The 20,346-nt window shown below is 45.8% G+C and overlaps 1 protein-coding gene across 1 annotated transcript; it reads left to right on the plus strand.

Moving 5' to 3' along the window:
* Positions 1–1,985: 1,985 nt before the first annotated feature.
* On the plus strand, positions 1,986–20,137 carry ccdc85al (coiled-coil domain containing 85A, like). The gene is made up of 4 exons (XM_068751206.1): positions 1,986–2,237; positions 3,425–4,490; positions 19,377–19,434; positions 20,119–20,137. Exons 1-4 carry the CDS (start codon positions 1,986–1,988, stop codon positions 20,135–20,137), a joined length of 1,395 nt encoding a protein of 464 aa, XP_068607307.1.
* The last annotated feature ends 209 nt before the right edge of the window (positions 20,138–20,346 follow it).

Raw genomic sequence — 20,346 nt, forward strand, 5'->3', positions numbered from 1 at the left:
ATTTTTTTATATCTTTTTTTATTTTTGTTATGGTGTGATTTATTGGGTAATATTTTATCTGTGTAGAATATAAACAAACACCGAAGCTATCGAGTAAATTATAACACACTTGTTTTCAACGCGGTCCTGTGTCCCGGAGGCATCACTTCACAAACGGCTTTTTATTTATTTTACGCAATGTGACCTTTGAACCGGAACCGGTGTTTGCCGGTATCTGATGTTAGAAATGTTTTCTTTTGATCATAGAGGAAACTGGAAATCACGTAAACATACCGCAAATACAATGTTTGATCGATTCCTGTTCTTCAACAGAGTCAAAGTTACGATTCAGGACGGAACATTTCCTCTCGGAATTAATTCAAACGGGGTCTTTTCGTATCGTCTGTTTCGGGAGGAAATCGGTAACGATTCCGGCGGTAGAAACCGAACAATTGTCAGGAAGGGTTGTTGATAATCACCGATACTGACGGTCCCTCTGCCGCTTAGCCTCCACGAGCTAACGCTACGCCGTTCGGTGGACCGGGTTAGCTAACGGAATGGTGCGTAAACCCACTTCCTGTCACTTGATGAATGGAGGAAGAACCGGCGGCCTACTCCCCGGTAAAAATTAAGCGCTTACCTTTAAATCAGGTTATCCTCGAGTCCAGACGAGAGCTAAAGATTCTGTTTCCTTACAGCAAACTACAGCATTTGGAGATTAAAGCAGACCCAAGTAGTTTACGGGACGGGCGGAACGACGGCAGTGATGGGATCAGCCGGCTTCCGTACTTCACAAGCATGACGTGTTACTCCAATTTTAGGCATCTCCTATTGGTTCTCCTTGCCGTGACGCGTATAGGGCGTGGACTGTGCGTGCTGTGCGTAACGCGGCTGGAAGGTTACTATGGGAAAGGTAATTGACAACATTTACCCACGAGTCGAAGGTATTTGGTTAGTAAATTGGTTTATAAATCACCTATTATCCTCTGATGGCTTTATTATGCACTGTTATAACCGATTCTTATTGTTTCCCGAACTTTCCAGCTGTCTCACAACTTAATTACTGCAGACAAACATCAACTTTTATGGGTTAAGCATCATTTCTAGGCAGTGACTTTATAAACGGGCATAGAACCATTGGACATCGACCAAATAGCTGAACACACTGATGAACAGCAACGAAGCTGGGACGGCCTCATGGCCTACAAAGCCTGCCTTCTGGAGCAGATGTTCCCTTTAAGATGTGAAGATGGAGACACATCTGGTCTGGAGGCGAGAAAGATCCATCTTTATGACATGTTTTACACATTTAAAACAGCTTGACCACAGATGAACACCTGTCTGCGTGCAATATGCCCATTGGAAAACATTCCATCATGATAAATAATATATGAAAAATAAAGGTAAAAAAGGGAACTATTATTTTTACACCTCGGATATATCAGGGGAACTCCGGCATCATCACGCGTCTGTCTAACGCGTCTCTTGGCGTTAGGTGGCGCTCTAACCAAGCTGTGTTTGTTTGAGAGAGAGAGAGAGAGAGAGAGGATGGTGGAAGGGTGGAGAGGTGGGTTGAGCCTTCTCCTGCACTGAGGGATCCATCCTCTCTCTCTCTCTCTCTCTCTCTTTCTCCGGCTGTTTCACCGAAGCTGTCCTCACTTTGACCACATTCGGGACCGAGTTCGGATACTAAACCGAACCGAATCGCACCGACCCGGGCGCCAGTGGCTCTGCGTCGCTGTCTGTGAAGATGTTGCAGTGACGAGCATCTCCTCCTCCTCCTCCTCCTCCTCCTCCTCCTCACTCAGCCGGCTCCGTCAGCTGTTGCTCTGGCGGAGACTAGAAGAGTCTGAAGCTGCAACAAAAAGGCCGAACTATGCTCCTGACTTTCTATCGATCACCGCGGCTTCCCGTTTGAACCGACCGGGGAGCGGGAGGCGAGCAGCGGTCGCCGACGCGCCTCTCACCCGCCCCAGCGCGTTGCTATTGCCGGTGGAGCTGTGCCAATGGAGAAAGCGACTCCACCGCCCCAGCCCCAGCCCCAGCTCCAGCTGTCGATAGGGAAGACCGAGAGTCCAGCGGAGGACATCTCCGGGCTGACGGACGAGGAGCTGCTCAGGTGGCCCAAGGAGGACCTGGCGCGGCGGCTGAGGCGGTCCGAGGCCGACAAGATGAGCGTCATCCTGGACCACGGGAATCTCATCCGGGAGGTCAACCGCAGCCTCCAGCTGCATTTGAACGAGATCAGGGGTCTGAAGGTGAGGGGGGGGCATTGGTGAGGGATGAGGTCATAGGCTTTGAGCGCACCTGAGAGCGCGCATGTCAGGAGGGTTCCTGATTTTTCTTTTCTTTTCTTTTTTTTTTAAATCGTCTGAGCGAAAATGATGGAAGGATAGATCTGATCATCAAAGTTCGTTGTGCCCTCCTTGCGTAACAAACATGGATGCGTGCGTGCACAAATAGGGACGCTCCACCCAGGTCGTTTAATTAACAAGGGAAGGAACACACGTGAATAAAATCAAATAAACATCTGCATCACTAAAGCTTTGAATAAAAGAAAAAAAAAAACCCCAGCAGTTCACTCCGGGTCAATGCAGATCAGCGTAATCTGTGTAATCTGTAAATGCATGCATATTCCTGTCAAATGCCTGCTCGTGACTTTTACTTTGAAACATAAGTAACCCTTTCATGCGACACCTCTTCATCTCTCCGTCCATGACAACTCTGAATTACATAGGAAAATAGCTAGAGGGGGGGGAGAAGGGGGAGAGAGAGAGCGAGAGCAGGAGAAGGATAAGGGAGGAAAGAAGGAGCTCATGGGAGGCAAAGTTCAGTGAATGTTGCTGGTGATTTTATACCCACTCTGCGTGGCCTTTCCATCTCCTGCAGAGCATTCTAATCTTCATATACTTCACATTCAACGCTTTGCATTGAGGCTGGGCTTTCGTGGGGAAAGCAGAGCGGATTAGGAGTTGGTCTCATTATAATTGCACACAGCGTTTGACTGATATCTAAAAGGGCGGTGAAATGGATTGAAAGTGGACAGCGACTTATGTGGGAGGAAAATGAATAGAAGACAAACTCATTTGTTGTTCTCTCCTCAAAAGCACAGGTGATGATGATGATGAATATATTTATTAGATAGAATGTTAGAGTACAAGTACAGTCACACAGTAGCATGTATTACAGTACAAATAAAGTCAAACATCCTGTCTAAGAGGAGCATTTCAAAAAAGCCCTTGCGGTCTTGTTTCCGTTGAAAGTCCTTCGTACATAAATCATCCACAATTAACAATACAAATTTAACAATACAAATAAAAATAAAACCATTCAAAACCATATAAAACCAATATTAGCATTGGTGTGTTCTTTATGCTATAATTAGCATTGGTTTGTTATGACGCTGCCTGATGCAAAGGCTGTTCCTTCCTTCTCTTGCCTTCAGGACATCAATCAAAAGCTGCAGGAGGACAACCGTGAGCTGCGGGACTTGTGCTGCTTCCTGGACGACGACCGGCAGAAAGGCAAGCGTGTGTCCAGGGAGTGGCAGCGTTTGGGACGTTACAGTGCCAGCATCATGCGGAAGGAGGTGACCCTGTACCTCCAGAAACTCAAGGAGCTGGAGCTTCGACAGGAGGAGGTAATCCAGGAGAACATGGAGCTGAAGGAACTGTGCTTGCTGCTTGATGAGGAGAAGGGGGTGTTAGGGGGAGGGATTGGCAGTGGAGGGGGAGGAAACGTCACTGGGGGCGGGTGTCGTAACTCTATAGACAGCCAGAATAGTTTGCTGCTGGTGCCTGGGCATGGGCTTCTGATGAGAGACATGGGGGACGGGAGCAGCACTTCCAGTGCAGGGAGCGCTGACAGCGCAGATCAACCCCACCATAAGCAGCCCCACCTGGCCCCAGGGGTGGGTGGCGTGGGTACCGGTGGGGAGAAGGGGAGCCCCGAGCTTGTGCACAAACCCAGGTGCAGCAGCATCAGTGGAATCGGAGGTGGAGGAGACCGGGAGGTGTCCAGCCCCGAGCATCCGGCTGGGCGCCATCGGAGTACAAGCTTGGAATACCCGTATACCCTTCCCCAGCTCTGCCGCCCCCGCTGTGGCTCCATATCTGTGCCTGACCACAGTCGGGCCATGCGGGGCCTCAGCCCGGACAAGTATGGGAGGAACGTGGGCCGGCGCAGTCCTGAGAAGCAACCCAAGCACCACAGTTCTGACCTGGTTCTGGCCCAGAGGCAGCTCTACTTGGGTCAGGGAGACGGTGGGGAGCTCTTCCAGAGGCACCACAGGAGCAGCATCAGCGGCACCGAGCCACGGCTGGCACACGCAGTGACCGCTGAGCACCATGAAAAGGGCTGTACGAAGGGGGGCAGCCCTGAATCTCAAAGGCACCAGTACGGGATGAGCCCAGACCGCGGGAAGTTCGGCAGCCCCGTGAGAGAGGGGCAGAGGAGGCCAGGCGGAGACGAGCTGTCGCCACATCACCGGAGCATCTATAATGGAATGAATGGTAGGCGATCGTCCTCCACACACAGATTCACCTGGAGGCTGACCCAAACCGAACTTTAAATGAAGTCATCCCCTGAAACACACATTTAAACAGAGGGTGATTGGCTGTAAGATCGGAATCCAGCTTTTTGATTGAGAAAATTGAGCCGCTTTTCCTCATTTTGACCATTTAAAATCTTGCAGTATTGATTTTTTTGTGTGTGTGTGTGTGGGGGGGTCTCAAGAGGAATGTGGGTTGGCTCAGTGCACGACAGAGAAAACAAAGCTTTGAGCAATATTTATTTTACGTATTCGGTATCCAAGTTACCCAGATTCAGCTCAGATCACGGTGTGTGTTTGACGCGCTCACAATAAATGACCCCCAAAGTCATTATAATTTAGAGGATTCAGAGACGGGCGGAATATCAGCCTGGCTGATGCTTAAATGTCCCACAGTGGCTTATAATGATTTCTGGGTTCTGGGGGAAAGTGCTGACTGGCACCTAGCTTGCAGGAAGAAGCTAAAGGACAAATTCCTCAAGGTCAAATACCTGCCTGACTTTTCAATACGAGGCTAAAATTACAAGAGCAGCAGAAGCAGTCTAAACATAGCAGAGCTAATCCAGCTTTGTCGAGTATGAGAACTAGTCATTTTGTGACGTCACGAGGTTCAGCTTAGCTTGGGTTTAGCGAAACATTTTGATGAAAAGCATCTGGAGTTCGGACTCAGCGTGAACATGGCATTAACCAGACAGAGTCGATGTTGCACAGCGTTGAGTTCTGTTCCAGGTAATCATACGTAGGCAGAGGTAGAAAATCCCAGAATATTTGGCAAACAGAGGCGACGCAAATGAAAGACGGTTAAACCGAAAAGAGGCGGATTAATATAATACGTCGCTGCAAAATGCAAAATGCAAAATGCATATGTAATTGGATTGCTGTGACACACATTTACATTTTACCCACATTTTATATGCAGTTTTGGACAAGAAATGTATTTTTGTTCTGTCCTGTTAATGAGGTCAGATTTGTCACTCGTCAGTAACGGCAGCAGCAACAGGCTTGTATAGAACTAGAATTATGTCATGTTTTCATGGGACGCCTGAGCAAACCGGGAATCTGGTCCGATTTCCAGCAAGGGAAGAAACCTGCTGCATGCTGACCGGATTGATTTGATTTGGATCGTCATCTATTTGAGCTTCCTGCACGCTGCATCTCTGTAATTTAACCTGATGCTTTGCGAAAGGTCGTGATGGATTAAGGCCTCACAAATCCTTAATTGCTAACTGTTGTGGGGGCTCACGCGCTGACCCTCCAGCCTGGTGGCGAGCCAGCCGTGGCATAACCATTATGAAGTTAGCTCGGATTGAAATGCACGCGACCAGACAGATCTTAACCAGGTTCATAAGGACTTCGTTAAGCAGGTGTGTGTGAGTACAGACATAGTATGGTGTCTATCGTGATCACGTCCCAGCAGGGCTGCCGTCGCCGTCACCACGCGTCCCACCCATCCTCACCTTCATGTCCTTTTTTTGGACCAGGAGGGAGTTTAATTCCTGTGACGATGTAGTACACTCCACTCGCATGGATTATCCTTTAAGCCCTTTGCACAGTATTATTTCATTTTTTATGTACTTTCATCTTTATGTGTGTGTGTGTGTGAGTATATTTGTCCTATGCAGGATCGCTGTAGCCCTTTCAGTGTCTCGTGTAAAAGCAAAACAACACTCTGACCTCTGGAGCCGTTTGGTGCAATCTGCTTTTGCGTCGTTCGGGAAGCTTATCACACGGGTTCTGTTGGGTTTGCAGTCCGGAGATGTTTAGTTTTCTAACGCCTGCATAAAATCACTCTATCAAGACTACATGATCCGGGAAAACGATGCCAACAAAAAACGATATTGTCTCCTTCATGCACAAGGATGGATCTGGATGTGCTGGCGTTTTGTAAAATAAGCAATGAAAGGTGAGTTTGTGATTCAGCTTTTTGATCCTTTGTGCATTTCCACGTGACGCACCACCTCTGGAGGAAAGACAATTAGCTCTGAAAACTCTTGACCCAGAATAGAGAGGCGAGTGTTCTCTAAGCCTGTTGGAACGCCGCTGCGCAGAGGGTCGATTTCAAACAGAGGAGACGCTTAATCGTGTTTTCTGCTTTAGCTATCACAAGTTCTGCATATTAGCTTAAGCTGCTCAGATGATGGGGAGGAGAAAATAAAAGGCCACATGGGAAGAAAAGGCATGAAACTATGTGGGAGAACCTCATCTCTCTCTCTCTCTCTCTCTCTCTCTCTCTCTCACACACACACACACGAAACTATGGTCTGGACCATTTCGTCTCTCTTTTGCAGATTAAATTGAAACCTGGCAAATTCAGCTGTAACTCAGTAACTTAACTCCTGATGAGGATAAAATGTTATAATGTCAATGCTTTCCTAATTAATGATTAATGTTGGATCTGGTGGGCCCATTTTCTGTAGAATCACCACCCGTTTTTTACAGATTCAAATGATTTAAACAAAGAGATAATTAAGGCTAAAGCTGTATGAGGCAAAATGGCAGAATCCATTTAAGTCGTGATCTTAGTAGCGGACATCAGGATGAATGTCCGCTACTAACCCGGTCATACATTAGATTATTGTACAGATTTATTTGCAGATTCATCATCTTGTAAGAGTCAAGATGATTTAAAAACAAACAAACAGGTGGCTTATTGAGCTCCTTTAAAGTCAGAAAATTCTTACATTTACACATTTGGTAATAAATGTCAACGTTAACACAAACCATTCATTTGTCGTTAACTGTCCAATCGATTCCTCAGACATTCGCCTCAGACATGTGTCTAGGGTGTGCTTCTGCCCAGTTGCTAGGCTACGATTGGACTGCATGAGGGAGGGATTTATTGAGTAGTCAGTCAGATAAACAAATAGTTTTTATTTAACAGAAAGTGAATCAGGGCGGCGCAGTAGTTAGCGCTGTCGCCTCACAGCTAGAGGGCTCTGGGCTCGGATGTCCGAGTGGGTTCTCCCCGGGTTCTCCGGCTTCCTCCCACGTCCAACCACATGCAGTTTAGGTGGTGAGCTAGCACGCCTGGTTGTTTGTCATTCCTGTGGCCCCATGACGAGCTGGCGTCTCATCCAGGGTGTACCCCACCTCTCGCCCGTAGTCAGCTCAGAGAGGCTCCAGCAGACCAGCGACCCACAAGGCGGATAAAGCGGTCGTAGGCGAGACTATTGCGGTCGTCTCGCCTACAAGAAAATGGATGGATGGAAGGTGAACCTTGGAAATAACTGTCCAGTGAACTTCTGCACATTTACGCCTGACAAATAAAGGGATCAAAAGTCTTTATTCCCAGGCAGAAACCATCTGATTGAATCAGCAGAAACCATCCAGCTGTCTTTTTTGATTCTATTAATCGTTAATAGTTGTAGCATCAGTTCAGGCTATCCAGCTCCTCTCTGGCCGTTGTATAGAAGTGCTGCTGCCTGTCAGTGCAACAGGAAATAATCCCTGAAGCTTTGGCCACAGACAATGTCCTCCTTCATGGAGAAAGCCAGGCTCGCTCTCTCCTCCTTCCTCTTCTCTCTCTCTCTTTACATCCTAACTGGCTGCCACTGTGAACCACCAGCTGTTGGACAGAGAGGATTGCAAAGCCGTCTTCCTGCAGGAAGCTGGAGGACGTGCTGTTTGCCAGGCCGAGCCGAGTGTTTGAGTAGATAACTGGCTGTTTTCCTTTCCTTTTTCTCTTCCTCTCCGTAACACATCGCTTCCTCTTCCTCGGTTTTCACAATGTTCTTCTCTTCCTCAATTTGCCTGCCAAGGCAATGGATGAGAAGCATCCCCCCCCCCCTTGACAAGATGTGAGCTCTCACAGCTCAGACGGAATTAGGAGTCTCAAAAGTGTGTTGCAGCTGCTTTAGTGAAGGATTTGTTTGCGCGTCTGGCTCCTGTAAATCATCCAAGTTGAACCTTTCTTTATTATTAGTTTAACTCCCTCAAGTGGTATGCTGCTCTGGATATTGACCAGTTTTGACTGATAATCCCTCTTTTCCATAACCAAATGTGAGGGTAGCATTTTTCATTAAAATATAACAATATAAATTGGCGTTTTCCGGTGTTTTGCAAATCACTTAGGCTGAATGGTAGGACTGGGAGCAGATAGAAAACTCACGAGATGATTAGAGGCCACAAGAGATGCACGGATCTCAAGACGGACATCTTTGGTCCCTTGTCGTGAAAAGCTGCCCCTAAATGTATCACGGAATCTTGCAATCACACATGAGTAACACCCCTGCAGCCATTAACCGAGGAGTGCATGATTAGGCATTTTCTTTATCTACCTCCGGTGCATCATTTTTAATCGAGCTGCTGTCGGCTTTGTCTCTTTAAAGCTTGATTTTTATGGATGGAGCAAAGATATTGCGCTTTGTTTTGTGATATTTCTTTGGTCCTACACCCAGAGCTGCCGAAATACTCATGACAACAACAATGGACGAAATGGAGTGTGAAATGTAAAAGAACTAAAAATTATTTTGGGGAAGCTAAATTATAAATTAGACACGGGCGAGTAAAACTGGGTCCAATCCCCAAACCCCTCGAAAAAGTGAAAAAAAGTCATTTCATCTTTATTTACCCCCCCTCCCAACAGTACCACCAAAGTAACTTTGTGTGTTTTAAGAAGAGGGCCGCCTGCTTGTGCTAATGTAGCTCAAGCGCAAACCCCAGAGGTTAGTTAGAAATGTTCCGCAGTAGCCCCAGTCATCCACTAGACACACAACCCCGTCTTTGTCCTCATACCGTGTCCCGACGGGGGGAGCGGCCCACTGAGCTGAGAGGAAATTAGCTTGCTAGGCCAGGTAATTAACTCAACGCTCAGTGGCTTCCATATACGACGACAGCACTGGGCCTGGGGGAGTCCCAGAGTCACCGGTAGTAGCCGCATTTAGCCGTGCAACATTTACTCCAGCTGCAGCCCTGCATCGTGCTAAAAGCTGGCGGCCTGATGGCGATCGGGTGATCAGGTGGGGAGGTGGAGCTAATAGCATCATGCACAGTGCACTGATTTCCTTGGAGCTCTATGTCTCGCAGCTTTATCCTGTTCAGGATATGAGGCGATCGGTAAACGCAGTGGAGGAGCCAGGAACAGCCTAGAATAAAGCACACACACAGTAATGTCCATGCATGTATAGGATTACTGCATTAACAGAAGACAGGTTAACAGGTCCTTAATTATTATGCCTTATGTACACAGAAAATCACTTTTTTGTGGGAGTCGATCAATGTTTCCAGTGATTGCATGTGCTTGTTTTAGTTATTCCGCCTTCTGTAGAAGCAGAATTCAGATAATACCATGAGCTCTTTAGCTAAAGTCAATCAAAATGTGCTCAGACGTTGCTGCGCTGTTAATCTCAGTGATGTCCATCTTTGGGCTAATCTTGCCTCTTTTATGCCACGTGCACATAGTCTATGACCTATCAGTTAATATTGATATATTAAGGAAGTTCTTCTCTAGGTATACTGTATATACAAATAGTATGTAAAAGGAAGTAAAAAAACAACAACAACCTTGTATACCCCATTGGGCAACAGACCGCTGCTATGTGTACACCTTTAAATTAAATTCAGTCTATGAATATAGCACCTTAGCCGTTACACTGAATGCTTTCCTTCGTCCAACATTTATAATATGCAACATATTATATATATTATCATATATTAGCATTATGATATTATAATATAAAATGCTAATGAGCGGCGAGAACATTTCTGAGGTGTTTCGCCTTTAGGGGAGCAGGAAACCCTCACGATGGTCATTAATGTAGGATTTAGTGGTACTTTTTTACAGTAAAATCCATGTGATGCAGCCAGCCTGTTTAACCCTTTAACTGTTAAACAGCAGTGACATCACTCCCAGTGGTGTGCCTGTCAGGTCCGAGTACTAAAGCCATTAATATTAATGCATTGGACACTATTCCAAAAAGCCATTACTATAACAGCTAGACGAGGACAGAAATGTCATACTCTATGATGTAAAGAGGACTTTATGTTAGCGACCGTATTAGCCACCGAATGCTGCTGGGTCATGGCAGAAATGGAAAGGCGGTGCAAGATCCAGTGTTTATGAATTTGACTTGTCATCTGTAAGAGTGCTTTCTTTCTTCTATACAATGCTCTCTATTGTGCCTTTGGTTTTACCGTTCATGCAGAAAAGAAGCAGCAGCAGAGATTCGCTGTTTTGTGCCTGCTGGCGTCTCTCTGGAGGTTTTTTTTCGAGCCCCAGCATCTGTCAATAAAATAGGGATGGAAAGTGAGATAACACATAAAGACCATAACGTATGCAAACCGCTGCAGCTGACAACACTATTATTGCTCACTTGCACAACCACCCAGGAGGCAGTTATCCATTTCCTGGAGGAAAAGGCCATATTGTGCATTACACGCATTTGGCGTAATGCTTTTCGTGAATGACGAGGCGGCTCCGATTACCATGAACGTAAAAAGATTTGCACCGCAGTCATTATGCTGATGTCATTATCTCTTACTCGCTCTCTTTCAGAGATGTCTTTTGGTCTGCCAGATTTCCGCTCAGAGATATTGAAATCAATTTTCTCCCCCCCCCCAACCCCTAGACGAACTGGCTGGTTTCCTGTACAGCCAGAAAGAGGTGTATAATTACCATCAGGCAATGTGGGGCCTATAGCTGCAGATAAAATGGTAAATTGAGGATTTTCACGTCTTTATGATGCATTTGAAATATTTGAAATCGTCTCTCCAGGTGTTGGAGGATGAAGAATTTCCACGATTGTATAAATACAACTTTATGTTGACATATTTAGGCCCGAGCGCCTATTCTAGGCGTAAGGGGCTATTGCTTTTGCAACGCAGAAGACGACAAGTTGACGAGCGCAGCTCGTCAACTCTCGACAAAGTTGACGAGCGCAGCTCGTCAACCCTCGGCATCCAACACACTCACGCACACACACACCGACACTCAACAGCACACACACACACACACCGACACTCAACAACACACACGCACACACACAGACATCGACAAACACAGTTGACGAGCGCAGCGAGTCAACTGTGTTTGTAACTGTCTTCCGATGGTTGACGAGCGCAGCGAGTCAACCATCGGGCGACCAACACACCCACGCCCACACCCACGACACTCAATAGCACACACACACACACCCCGACACTAAACAACACAGACACACAGACACACACACACACACACAAACACGAGTTGACGAGCGAAGCTCGTCAACTCGTGTTTGTGTGCCCCCACAGACGCGTAGCCCTCGTCGAGACCATTCCGAAAATGTATTTTGTGTAGAAATCGCATACTCAGAAAAAAAGTTATATTGTTTTTGCAAAAATTCTTTATTAGGCCCGAGCGCCTATTCTAGGCGTAAGGGGCTATTGCTTTTGCAACGCAGAAGACGACAAGTTGACGAGCGCAGCTCGTCAACTCTCGACAAAGTTGACGAGCGCAGCTCGTCAACCCTCGACAAAGTTGACGAGCGCAGCTCGTCAACCCTCGGCATCCAACACACTCACGCACACACACACCGACACTCAACAGCACACACACCGACACTAAACAACACAAATGCACACACACAGAGATCCACAAACACGAGTTGACGAGCGCAGCGAGTCAACTCGTGTTTGTAACTGTCTTCCGATGGTTGACGAGCGCAGCGAGTCAACCATCGGGCGACCAACACACCCACGCCCACTCCCACGACACTCAACAGCACACACACACACACCCCGACACTAAACAACACAGACACACAGACACACACACACACACACAAACACGAGTTGACGAGCGAAGCTCGTCAACTCGTGTTTGTGTGCCCCCACAGGCGCGTAGCCCTCGTCGAGACCATTCCAAAAACGTATTTTGTGTAGAAATCGCATACTCAGAAAAAAAGTTATATTGTTTTTGCAAAAATTCTTTATTAGGCCCGAGCGCCTATACTAGGCGTAAGGGGCTATTGCTTTTGCAACGCAGAAGACGACAAGTTGACGAGCGCAGCTCGTCAACTCTCGACAAAGTTGACGAGCGCAGCTCGTCAACCCTCGACAAAGTTGACGAGCGCAGCTCGTCAACCCTCGGCATCCAACACACTCACGCATACACACACCGACACTCAACAGCACACACACACACACACCGACACTCAACAACACACACGCACACACACAGACATCGACAAACACAGTTGACGAGCGCAGCGAGTCAACTGTGTTTGTAACTGTCTTCCGATGGTTGACGAGCGCAGCGAGTCAACCATCGGGCGACCAACACACCCACGCCCACACCCACGACACTCAACAGCACACACACACACACATCGACACTAAACAACACAGACACACGGACAGACACACACACACACAAACACGAGTTGACGAGCGAAGCTCGTCAACTCGTGTTTGTGTGCCCCCACAGACGCGTAGCCCTCGTCGAGACCATTCCGAAAATGTATTTTGTGTAGAAATCGCACACTCAGAAAAAAAGTTATATTGTTTTTGCAAAAATTCTTTATTCTTCTTTATTCTTTATTCTTTATTCTTTATTCTTTATTCTTTATTCTTTATTCTGCTGTTTAAACGGCAATTTGACCCCCTGAACGTGCTCGAAAACTCACCAAACTTTGAACCAAGCTCAGAACCGGCGAAAAATTAATTATTTTATGTGTTTTAAAATTGGGCATGAAAAAGTGGCGCGCTAGCGCCACCTACAAAAATCACAATGCATTGTGCCTATGGGGGGTCCGACGCCAACTTTGTCGGACAGCCACGAAATTCGGTACACACATGCGTCAAGTCAGGGCAAAAAAAAAAAAGTATTATGGCCACGCCCCGAAACACACAGGAAGGCGGCCATATTGGATATAATTTTAAAAACTGCAGAGTCAGCGTTTGCACACACACACAATCCAATCCAAACCAGATTTTAAACACTTATTGACCCTTCCTACCTGGACATTTTAAAAGTGAAACTTTGACAATCAGCCTTACAGCGCCCCCTAGAGAACAATAACAAAAATTGAATGGGAATTAAAAAAATACTTTGCCAGAAATGATTGAAACTTACCAGAAAAGTCCCTCATGTGGTCCCGATCAAAAAACACAATCGTAACCACGTTGTTGTTTTTACGGTGTTGCCGTGGCGATGGCAACCCCTCCTATGGGGAGGGATCCGACGCCAACTTTGTCGGACAGCCACGAAATTCGGTACAGACATGCGTCATGTCAGGGCAAAAAAAAATGTCTTGTGGCCACGCCCACAGACACACAGGAAGGCGGCCATATTGGATTGAATCTCCTGATGGCAGATGGCCATATAATCCAAATAACGATTTGACTGAACTGTGAGCTACTCATGCAGCTCAAATCTAAACACTTGCGAAGCACTCAGGACAAAAGCGGCGTGCGTCGGCGGGTCAGCTCAACGGCCTGTCGGCCGGCGAGGGCCTACAACGCCGCTTGCGGCTTTAATTCTTCTTTATCTTTCTTTTTCTTTTTCTTTTTCTTCTTTGTTCTGCTGTTTAAACGGCAATTTGACCCCCTGAACATGCTCGAAAACTCACCAAACTTTGAACCAAGCTCAGAACCGGCGAAAAATTAATTATTTTATGTGTTGTAAAATTGGGCATGAAAAAGTGGCGCGCTAGCGCCACCTACAAAAATCACAATGCATTGTGCCTATGGGGGATCCGACGCCAACTTTGTCGGACAGCCACGAAATTCGGTACACACATGCGTCAAGTCAGGGCAAAAAAAAAAAAAAATTATGGCCACGCCCCCAGACACACAGGAAGGCGGCCATATTGGATTGAAACATAAAAACTGCTGAGTCAGCGTTTGCACACACACACACTCCAATCCAAACCAAATTTTAAACACTTATTGACCCTTCCTACCTGGACATTTTAAAAGTGAAACTTTGACAATCAGCCTTACAGCGCCCCCTAGAGAACGATAACAAAAATTGAATGGGAATTAAAAAAATACTTTGCCAGAAATGATTGAAACTTACCAGAAAAGTCCCTCATGTGGTCCCGATCAAAAAACACAGCCGTAACCATGTTGTTGTTTTTACGGTGTTGCCGTGGCGATGGCAACCCCGCCTATGGTGAGGGGTCCGACGCCAACTTTGTCGGACAGCCACGAAATTCGGTACAGACATGCGTCATGTCAGGGGAAAAAAAAAATGTATTGTGGCCACGCCCCCAGACACACAGGAAGGCGGCCATATTGGATTGAAACTCCTGACGGCAGATGGCCATATAATCCAAATAACGATTTGAGTAAACTGTGAGCTACTCATGCAGCTCAAATCTAAACACTTGCGAAGCACTCAGGACAAAAGCGGCGTGCGTCGGCGGGTCAGCTCAACGGCCTGTCGGCCGGCGAGGGCCTACAACGCCGCTTGCGGCTTTAATTCTTCTTTATTTTTCTTTTTCTTTTTCTTCTTTGTTCTGCTGTTTAAACGGCAATTTGACCCCCTGAACATGCTCGAAAACTCACCAAACTTTGAACCAAGCTCAGAACCGGCGAAAAATTAATTATTTTATGTGTTTCGAAATTGGGCATGAAAAAGTGGCGCGCTAGCGCCACCTACAAAAATCACAATGCATTGTGCCTATGGGGGGTCCGACGCCAACTTTGTCGGACAGCCACGAAATTCGGTACACACATGCGTCAAGTCAGGGCAAAAAAAAAAAAGTATTATGGCCACGCCCCCAGACACACAGGAAGGCGGCCATATTGGATATAATTTTAAAAACTGCTGAGTCAGCGTTTGCACACACACACACTCCAATCCAAACCAAATTTTAAACACTGATTGACCCTTCCTACCTGGACACTTTAAAAGGGAAACTTTGACAATCAGCCTTACAGCGCCCCCTAGAGAACGATAACAATAATTGAATGGGAATTTAAAAAATACTTTGCCATAAATGATTGAAACTTACCAGAAAAGTCCCTCACGTGGTCCCGATCAAAAAACACAATCGTAACCATGTTGTTGTTTTTACGCCGTTGCCATGGCGATGGCAACCCCTCCTATGGGGAGGGGTCCGACGCCAACTTTGTCGGACAGCCACGAAATTCGGTACAGACATGCGTCATGTCAGGGCAAAAAAAAAAGTATTATGGCCACGCCCCCAGACACACAGGAAGGCGGCCATATTGGATTGAAACTCCTGATGGCAGATGGCCATATAATCCAAATAACGATTTGACCAAACTGTGAGCTACTAATGCAGCTCAAATCTAAACACTTGCGAAGCACTCAGGACAAAAGCGGCGTGCGTCGGCAGGTCAGCTCAACGGCCTGTCGGCCGGCGAGGGCCTACAACGCCGCTTGCGGCTTTAATTTACTATTCCACTTTTTTTCCACTTCTTTATCACACTTGACACAGCTTTAAATCTCTTGCTATCACTCCTCCCATTTGAGAAGGAAAACACAATACGGTATAGTTTTACTAGTTGAAAACCATTATTTAATTTCCGTACTGGAATGTGACCTGGAGGCTTTAACACGATAGCGTTCACGTCAGCTCATCCTTCAGGCTGCATGTGACAATAGGATATTTAAACTTGTCATAAAATTAGTTTTCTTATGTATCTGATGCGCTAAATTGCATCAACTCTAATTATATACAGATGCAGAAGAATTAGATGATTTCTTCAGCGAGAGGAGAGAAAATGCGAGCATCAGGACGCGGATCTAATTTCCAGAAATGTTTCATCCCTACCAATCTAAAGCCACGTGCGCACTGTAAACCCAGCCTGTTACATTATTCTCCCGCTCTGAGGATTGATGGGTGGTGATGTTTAAAAAAAGATGATAGAAGCAGTTTATCTTGCAAAATCATGTTTCAATATTACCGGTACATTTTGCTTCAGAGAATCCAAGCAGAAAGTGAACGCTAACAGCGTTGGGCCTTGAAAAAATTACAAAGCTAACCGAAGAGGCGTGAAGTTGTGACGCTGTTCTGACAGTGCTCTGTTTCCGCCTGCTCTCTTCATCCCTCTCTGTTATTGATTTCAGAAAATAGATTTCATATTTCAGAGTCTGTCGATCAAACAAGACAAATGTGTGTATTATTGTGACTAAGCACAAAAATGCCTGGTGGAGTTCCAAATATGACATCTGTTCTCCAACCAGGAGCTTACACGTGGTCAGACACACACACACACCTCGGGTTCTCGATCAGCTGAGAAGGCACCAATTATCCGGCTCTGCTTCAGCCTCACAGTCAGACAAACTATGGCTTCACGCTATTTTTGTATTCCTGCCTGCTGCTTCTTTATTTGCTTGTAGTCAGAAAACACCAATATTTAACAGCAGGCCTGCTTTCATTCTTTTCCTGTATTTGTCTGGTGTGACAACAAATGGGAGCTTGAATATTCAAATGATCCCCAAACAGCATTTGTAGTATTATTGGCTAAAAAAAAAGGTTAAAGTTACACATGGAGGTGAGCAAAAGTCATAACGCATCTTATTTTAAATGTGCTTTAAGTGTCAAAATTAATTGAAATATGTTTATTCACATTTTTTTCCAGCAAATATATTAATGACACTGTTTACAGTCACAGACTCACGTCCATCATACTTTTTTTCAAGCGTTCATTTGCTTCACCGAATCGTTAGCCGACGTGTCCTTAATATTTGACTGAACCTTATTTAAACTGACTGTGGTATGCTATAAGAGGAGTAGCCCTCCAGCCCAGCAGCCTCGCTGAATGACTGTCCCTCTGATTGGTTGACCGACTGCTAGCTAAACGGATGGGAGCGGCGACATGCATCGCTACGAGCTCTTCTGCTCAGCCGGTCTGAATAATTAATGTCGTGGATTTTTAGGAGATCTGAAGGACTGGCCATGTGAAATTTTTGATCTGGCAGAGAGAGAGAGAGAGAGAGAGAGCGAGCGCGATGAAAGAGGACTGGAAAATCAGAAGCTCCTTCATCTGTTTACTGGATTGATTCAGACATCAATAACTACTTGATTCCTGGTTTTTTAAATAAATATAAAAAATACAGATACATCACTCGTTCGGGACTTTTTTCTTCCTCGAACCCTGTCACTTAATAATCTTTTATTATAGCAGCCAATTTATATTAATCTAAAAGCATCCAATTTCATTTTGCGTCGCCGCCGCCTGCATAACCTGCAAGGGTGTGAGTTATGTACTTATATAGAGTTAATAATTGCTGTCTGGGAACGGGTTTCCCATCCATATTCCGTAACAGTGAATTATTCAGAGTGGGAACGGCGATTCCCTGACCAATCTCACAGATCTCGTTGTGGGAGACTTTCACTCGAGCTCTGATGAACAAAGTCGGAATATAAGGGAGTTTAGGCCTCACATTATTCTCTAGTAATCACTTCATCTATATACTCTTGCTCCAATCCGCACATTGCCCTTATGCGGATTGGAGCAGCTGCCTAAATCCTGAAAGCCTGGAAATCCCAGCCCCTGCACTCTGCATGTGGAGGTGTCCTTGATGCTGAACCCCGTTCTATTTTCAGTGGCTGTTCCATGAAACATTAGTTCCCTTTAAAAGGGGTTTTGGCACACTACTACATCACAAGACAGTGGTTTGTAATCTTGTGAACTGTGTGGCTGTGTGTGTGCGTGTGTGTGATCCATGGGTCAGGCTGGAATCCTAAAACCCGGAACTAAGTTAGCTTGACGTTCTGAACTGCTTCCAGGTGTTCATCGAGTGACTTCCTGGTTAATTTTTGTGGTCATTGAATAACTGGTGTGTTTACTGTGGTGTGCAGAATGGCCAGACTTAAAATAATGAAAACAGACAAAAGTAATCTGGGAGTCCCGGTCAAAGCCAAGGTGCGCTACTCTAAAGCTCATTTTACAAATAACTGTTCATGCATCAAGGACTTCCTGTCTGTCCTTTTGCAGGGGGTGAGATGCAACGGTGCCATTATTGATTAGTTATTACTAGTTAGTATCCACTAGTGACAGATCTGGCCTCGTTTGCAGGACAGAAGAAAGGAAATAACAGAAAATGCATGAAAAAATGTCAGTTCACAAAGCATTCTGGGATTCTCTGCCACTATCTTCTACCTCTCCGTTTGCAGTCAGCATCTGAAAACACTTTCTTTGGAGGCCGTCTGGAGGGCTAGATGAAAACTACCCCTCCAACCCCAAAAGAAACGGGGCACACCATCATCCAGTGAGGGTTGTTGCATTGCTTCTCTGTCTCTTGGCCCAGACAACAGGAAGCTGTGGACCTAAACAAATATTTATTGGATAGAATGTTAGAGTACATGTACAGTCAAACAGTAGCATGTATTACAGTACAAGTACAGTCAAACACACCTGATGCTGAGTAAGAACTAAGAGACAGTATAATAAGGGCTAGATGAGATTATTGATGCCACTCTCATGACTGTGCATTAAGAATCAAGCTAGTCTGCAGGCAGCTAGCCTAGTGTAGCATAATTCCTGGAAGTGATGATGATAATAATAATTAATAATAATAATAATAATTACAAAAGCTCAATAATTGGCTTCTCAGATCACTTTTATTGAATTTATTGCAAAACAAATACAGAATCAATCATTTAAAAAAAGCTAATGTCTTTTTTTTCGGGAATTTTCTGCTGCTATCTTTCTGCTTAAAAATTATATATATATATATATATTTCAAATCAGTTTGGTGAGCAGGACAAGTTCAATAATAAATATTCCCAATTTCACATTGCACAACAAAAACCAGTAGTCCTCCACATCACCAGGTTTTATTCATGAGTCGTAATGCCAAAAATAAAAGAAGCCATTAGCTATAATAGCATTAAAGCAAGCCTTTTCTCATCATTTCCTCTGTGGTTCTTCCCTTCCCTCTTTGTCTCAGCTTTAATATCAGCTGGCTGCTGCACCAACAACTGTAGAAATGTCAAACTATGGGACAGGTAAGGACCCTGCTCTTTTTCAGAAGCATCCATTCCATTAATTAGATTCTTTGAAGGAAGAGGAACAGTTAGGGAAGGTCATTTTGCATCAAAAGGGCAAAGAACCATGTAATTAACTCCCAAAATGCCATTTCGCCATACGGTATGCCTCTGTCACGATGCTTCCGACCTTTAACAACTGGGTGTCTTTGATTCAAACCATCACCGGGTGATCATCTCTGACTCTTTGATCTAGTGCAGTGCACGAGCGGCCCGGGCTGCCCGCCTGTAATCACAGTGGGTTTACAGTGGGATTACAAAGTTAGAGGTGACTGTATCCTGCCCCGCTGTGTATCCTACATCTTCAATCACGCTCCAGTGGGAGAGCAAGGTGGCTGCGTTAATATTTAATGACTGCAAGACAGGATATATCCCCTCCCACAGAGGATAATCATGCCAGGCCTGGCTAGAGCCCACGCACACACACACACACACACGCATCCTCATGGTCATTCTCTTACTGTTGTCTTTTCTACCTGAATGAAAGCATCTTTTTTCTGTTTACTTTTAAACTGATACCAGAATCAATAAGCTACCTGGACTCAATGTATCAATGTGAGTTGCTGTTACTGTGCGTTACTGTGTTAACTTAGATCCCTATGTTAAAAGAAATGCATATCTTTACCTCCTCCTCTTCCCATGCAGCTTTGACGCCTCCTCCTGACCGCCGCTTCACCAGCGGGGCGTGTCGCATGGGCAGGGCGTCGCAGCGGTGACATCCCCCCCCCCCCCCCTCGCCTCCGGCCTTGATGGATGCGAGGGCCGCTGACACGACTCACCCCACCTCCAGATGATCCGTCGGCCATGACCTCATCCCTGTGACCCGGAAAGATCCTCCCTGCGTGTTTTGATTTCGACATATCAGGAGTTTTT

Source organism: Brachionichthys hirsutus, chromosome 17, assembly GCF_040956055.1.
Source record: "Brachionichthys hirsutus isolate HB-005 chromosome 17, CSIRO-AGI_Bhir_v1, whole genome shotgun sequence".
Lineage (NCBI taxonomy): Eukaryota > Metazoa > Chordata > Actinopteri > Lophiiformes > Brachionichthyidae > Brachionichthys > Brachionichthys hirsutus.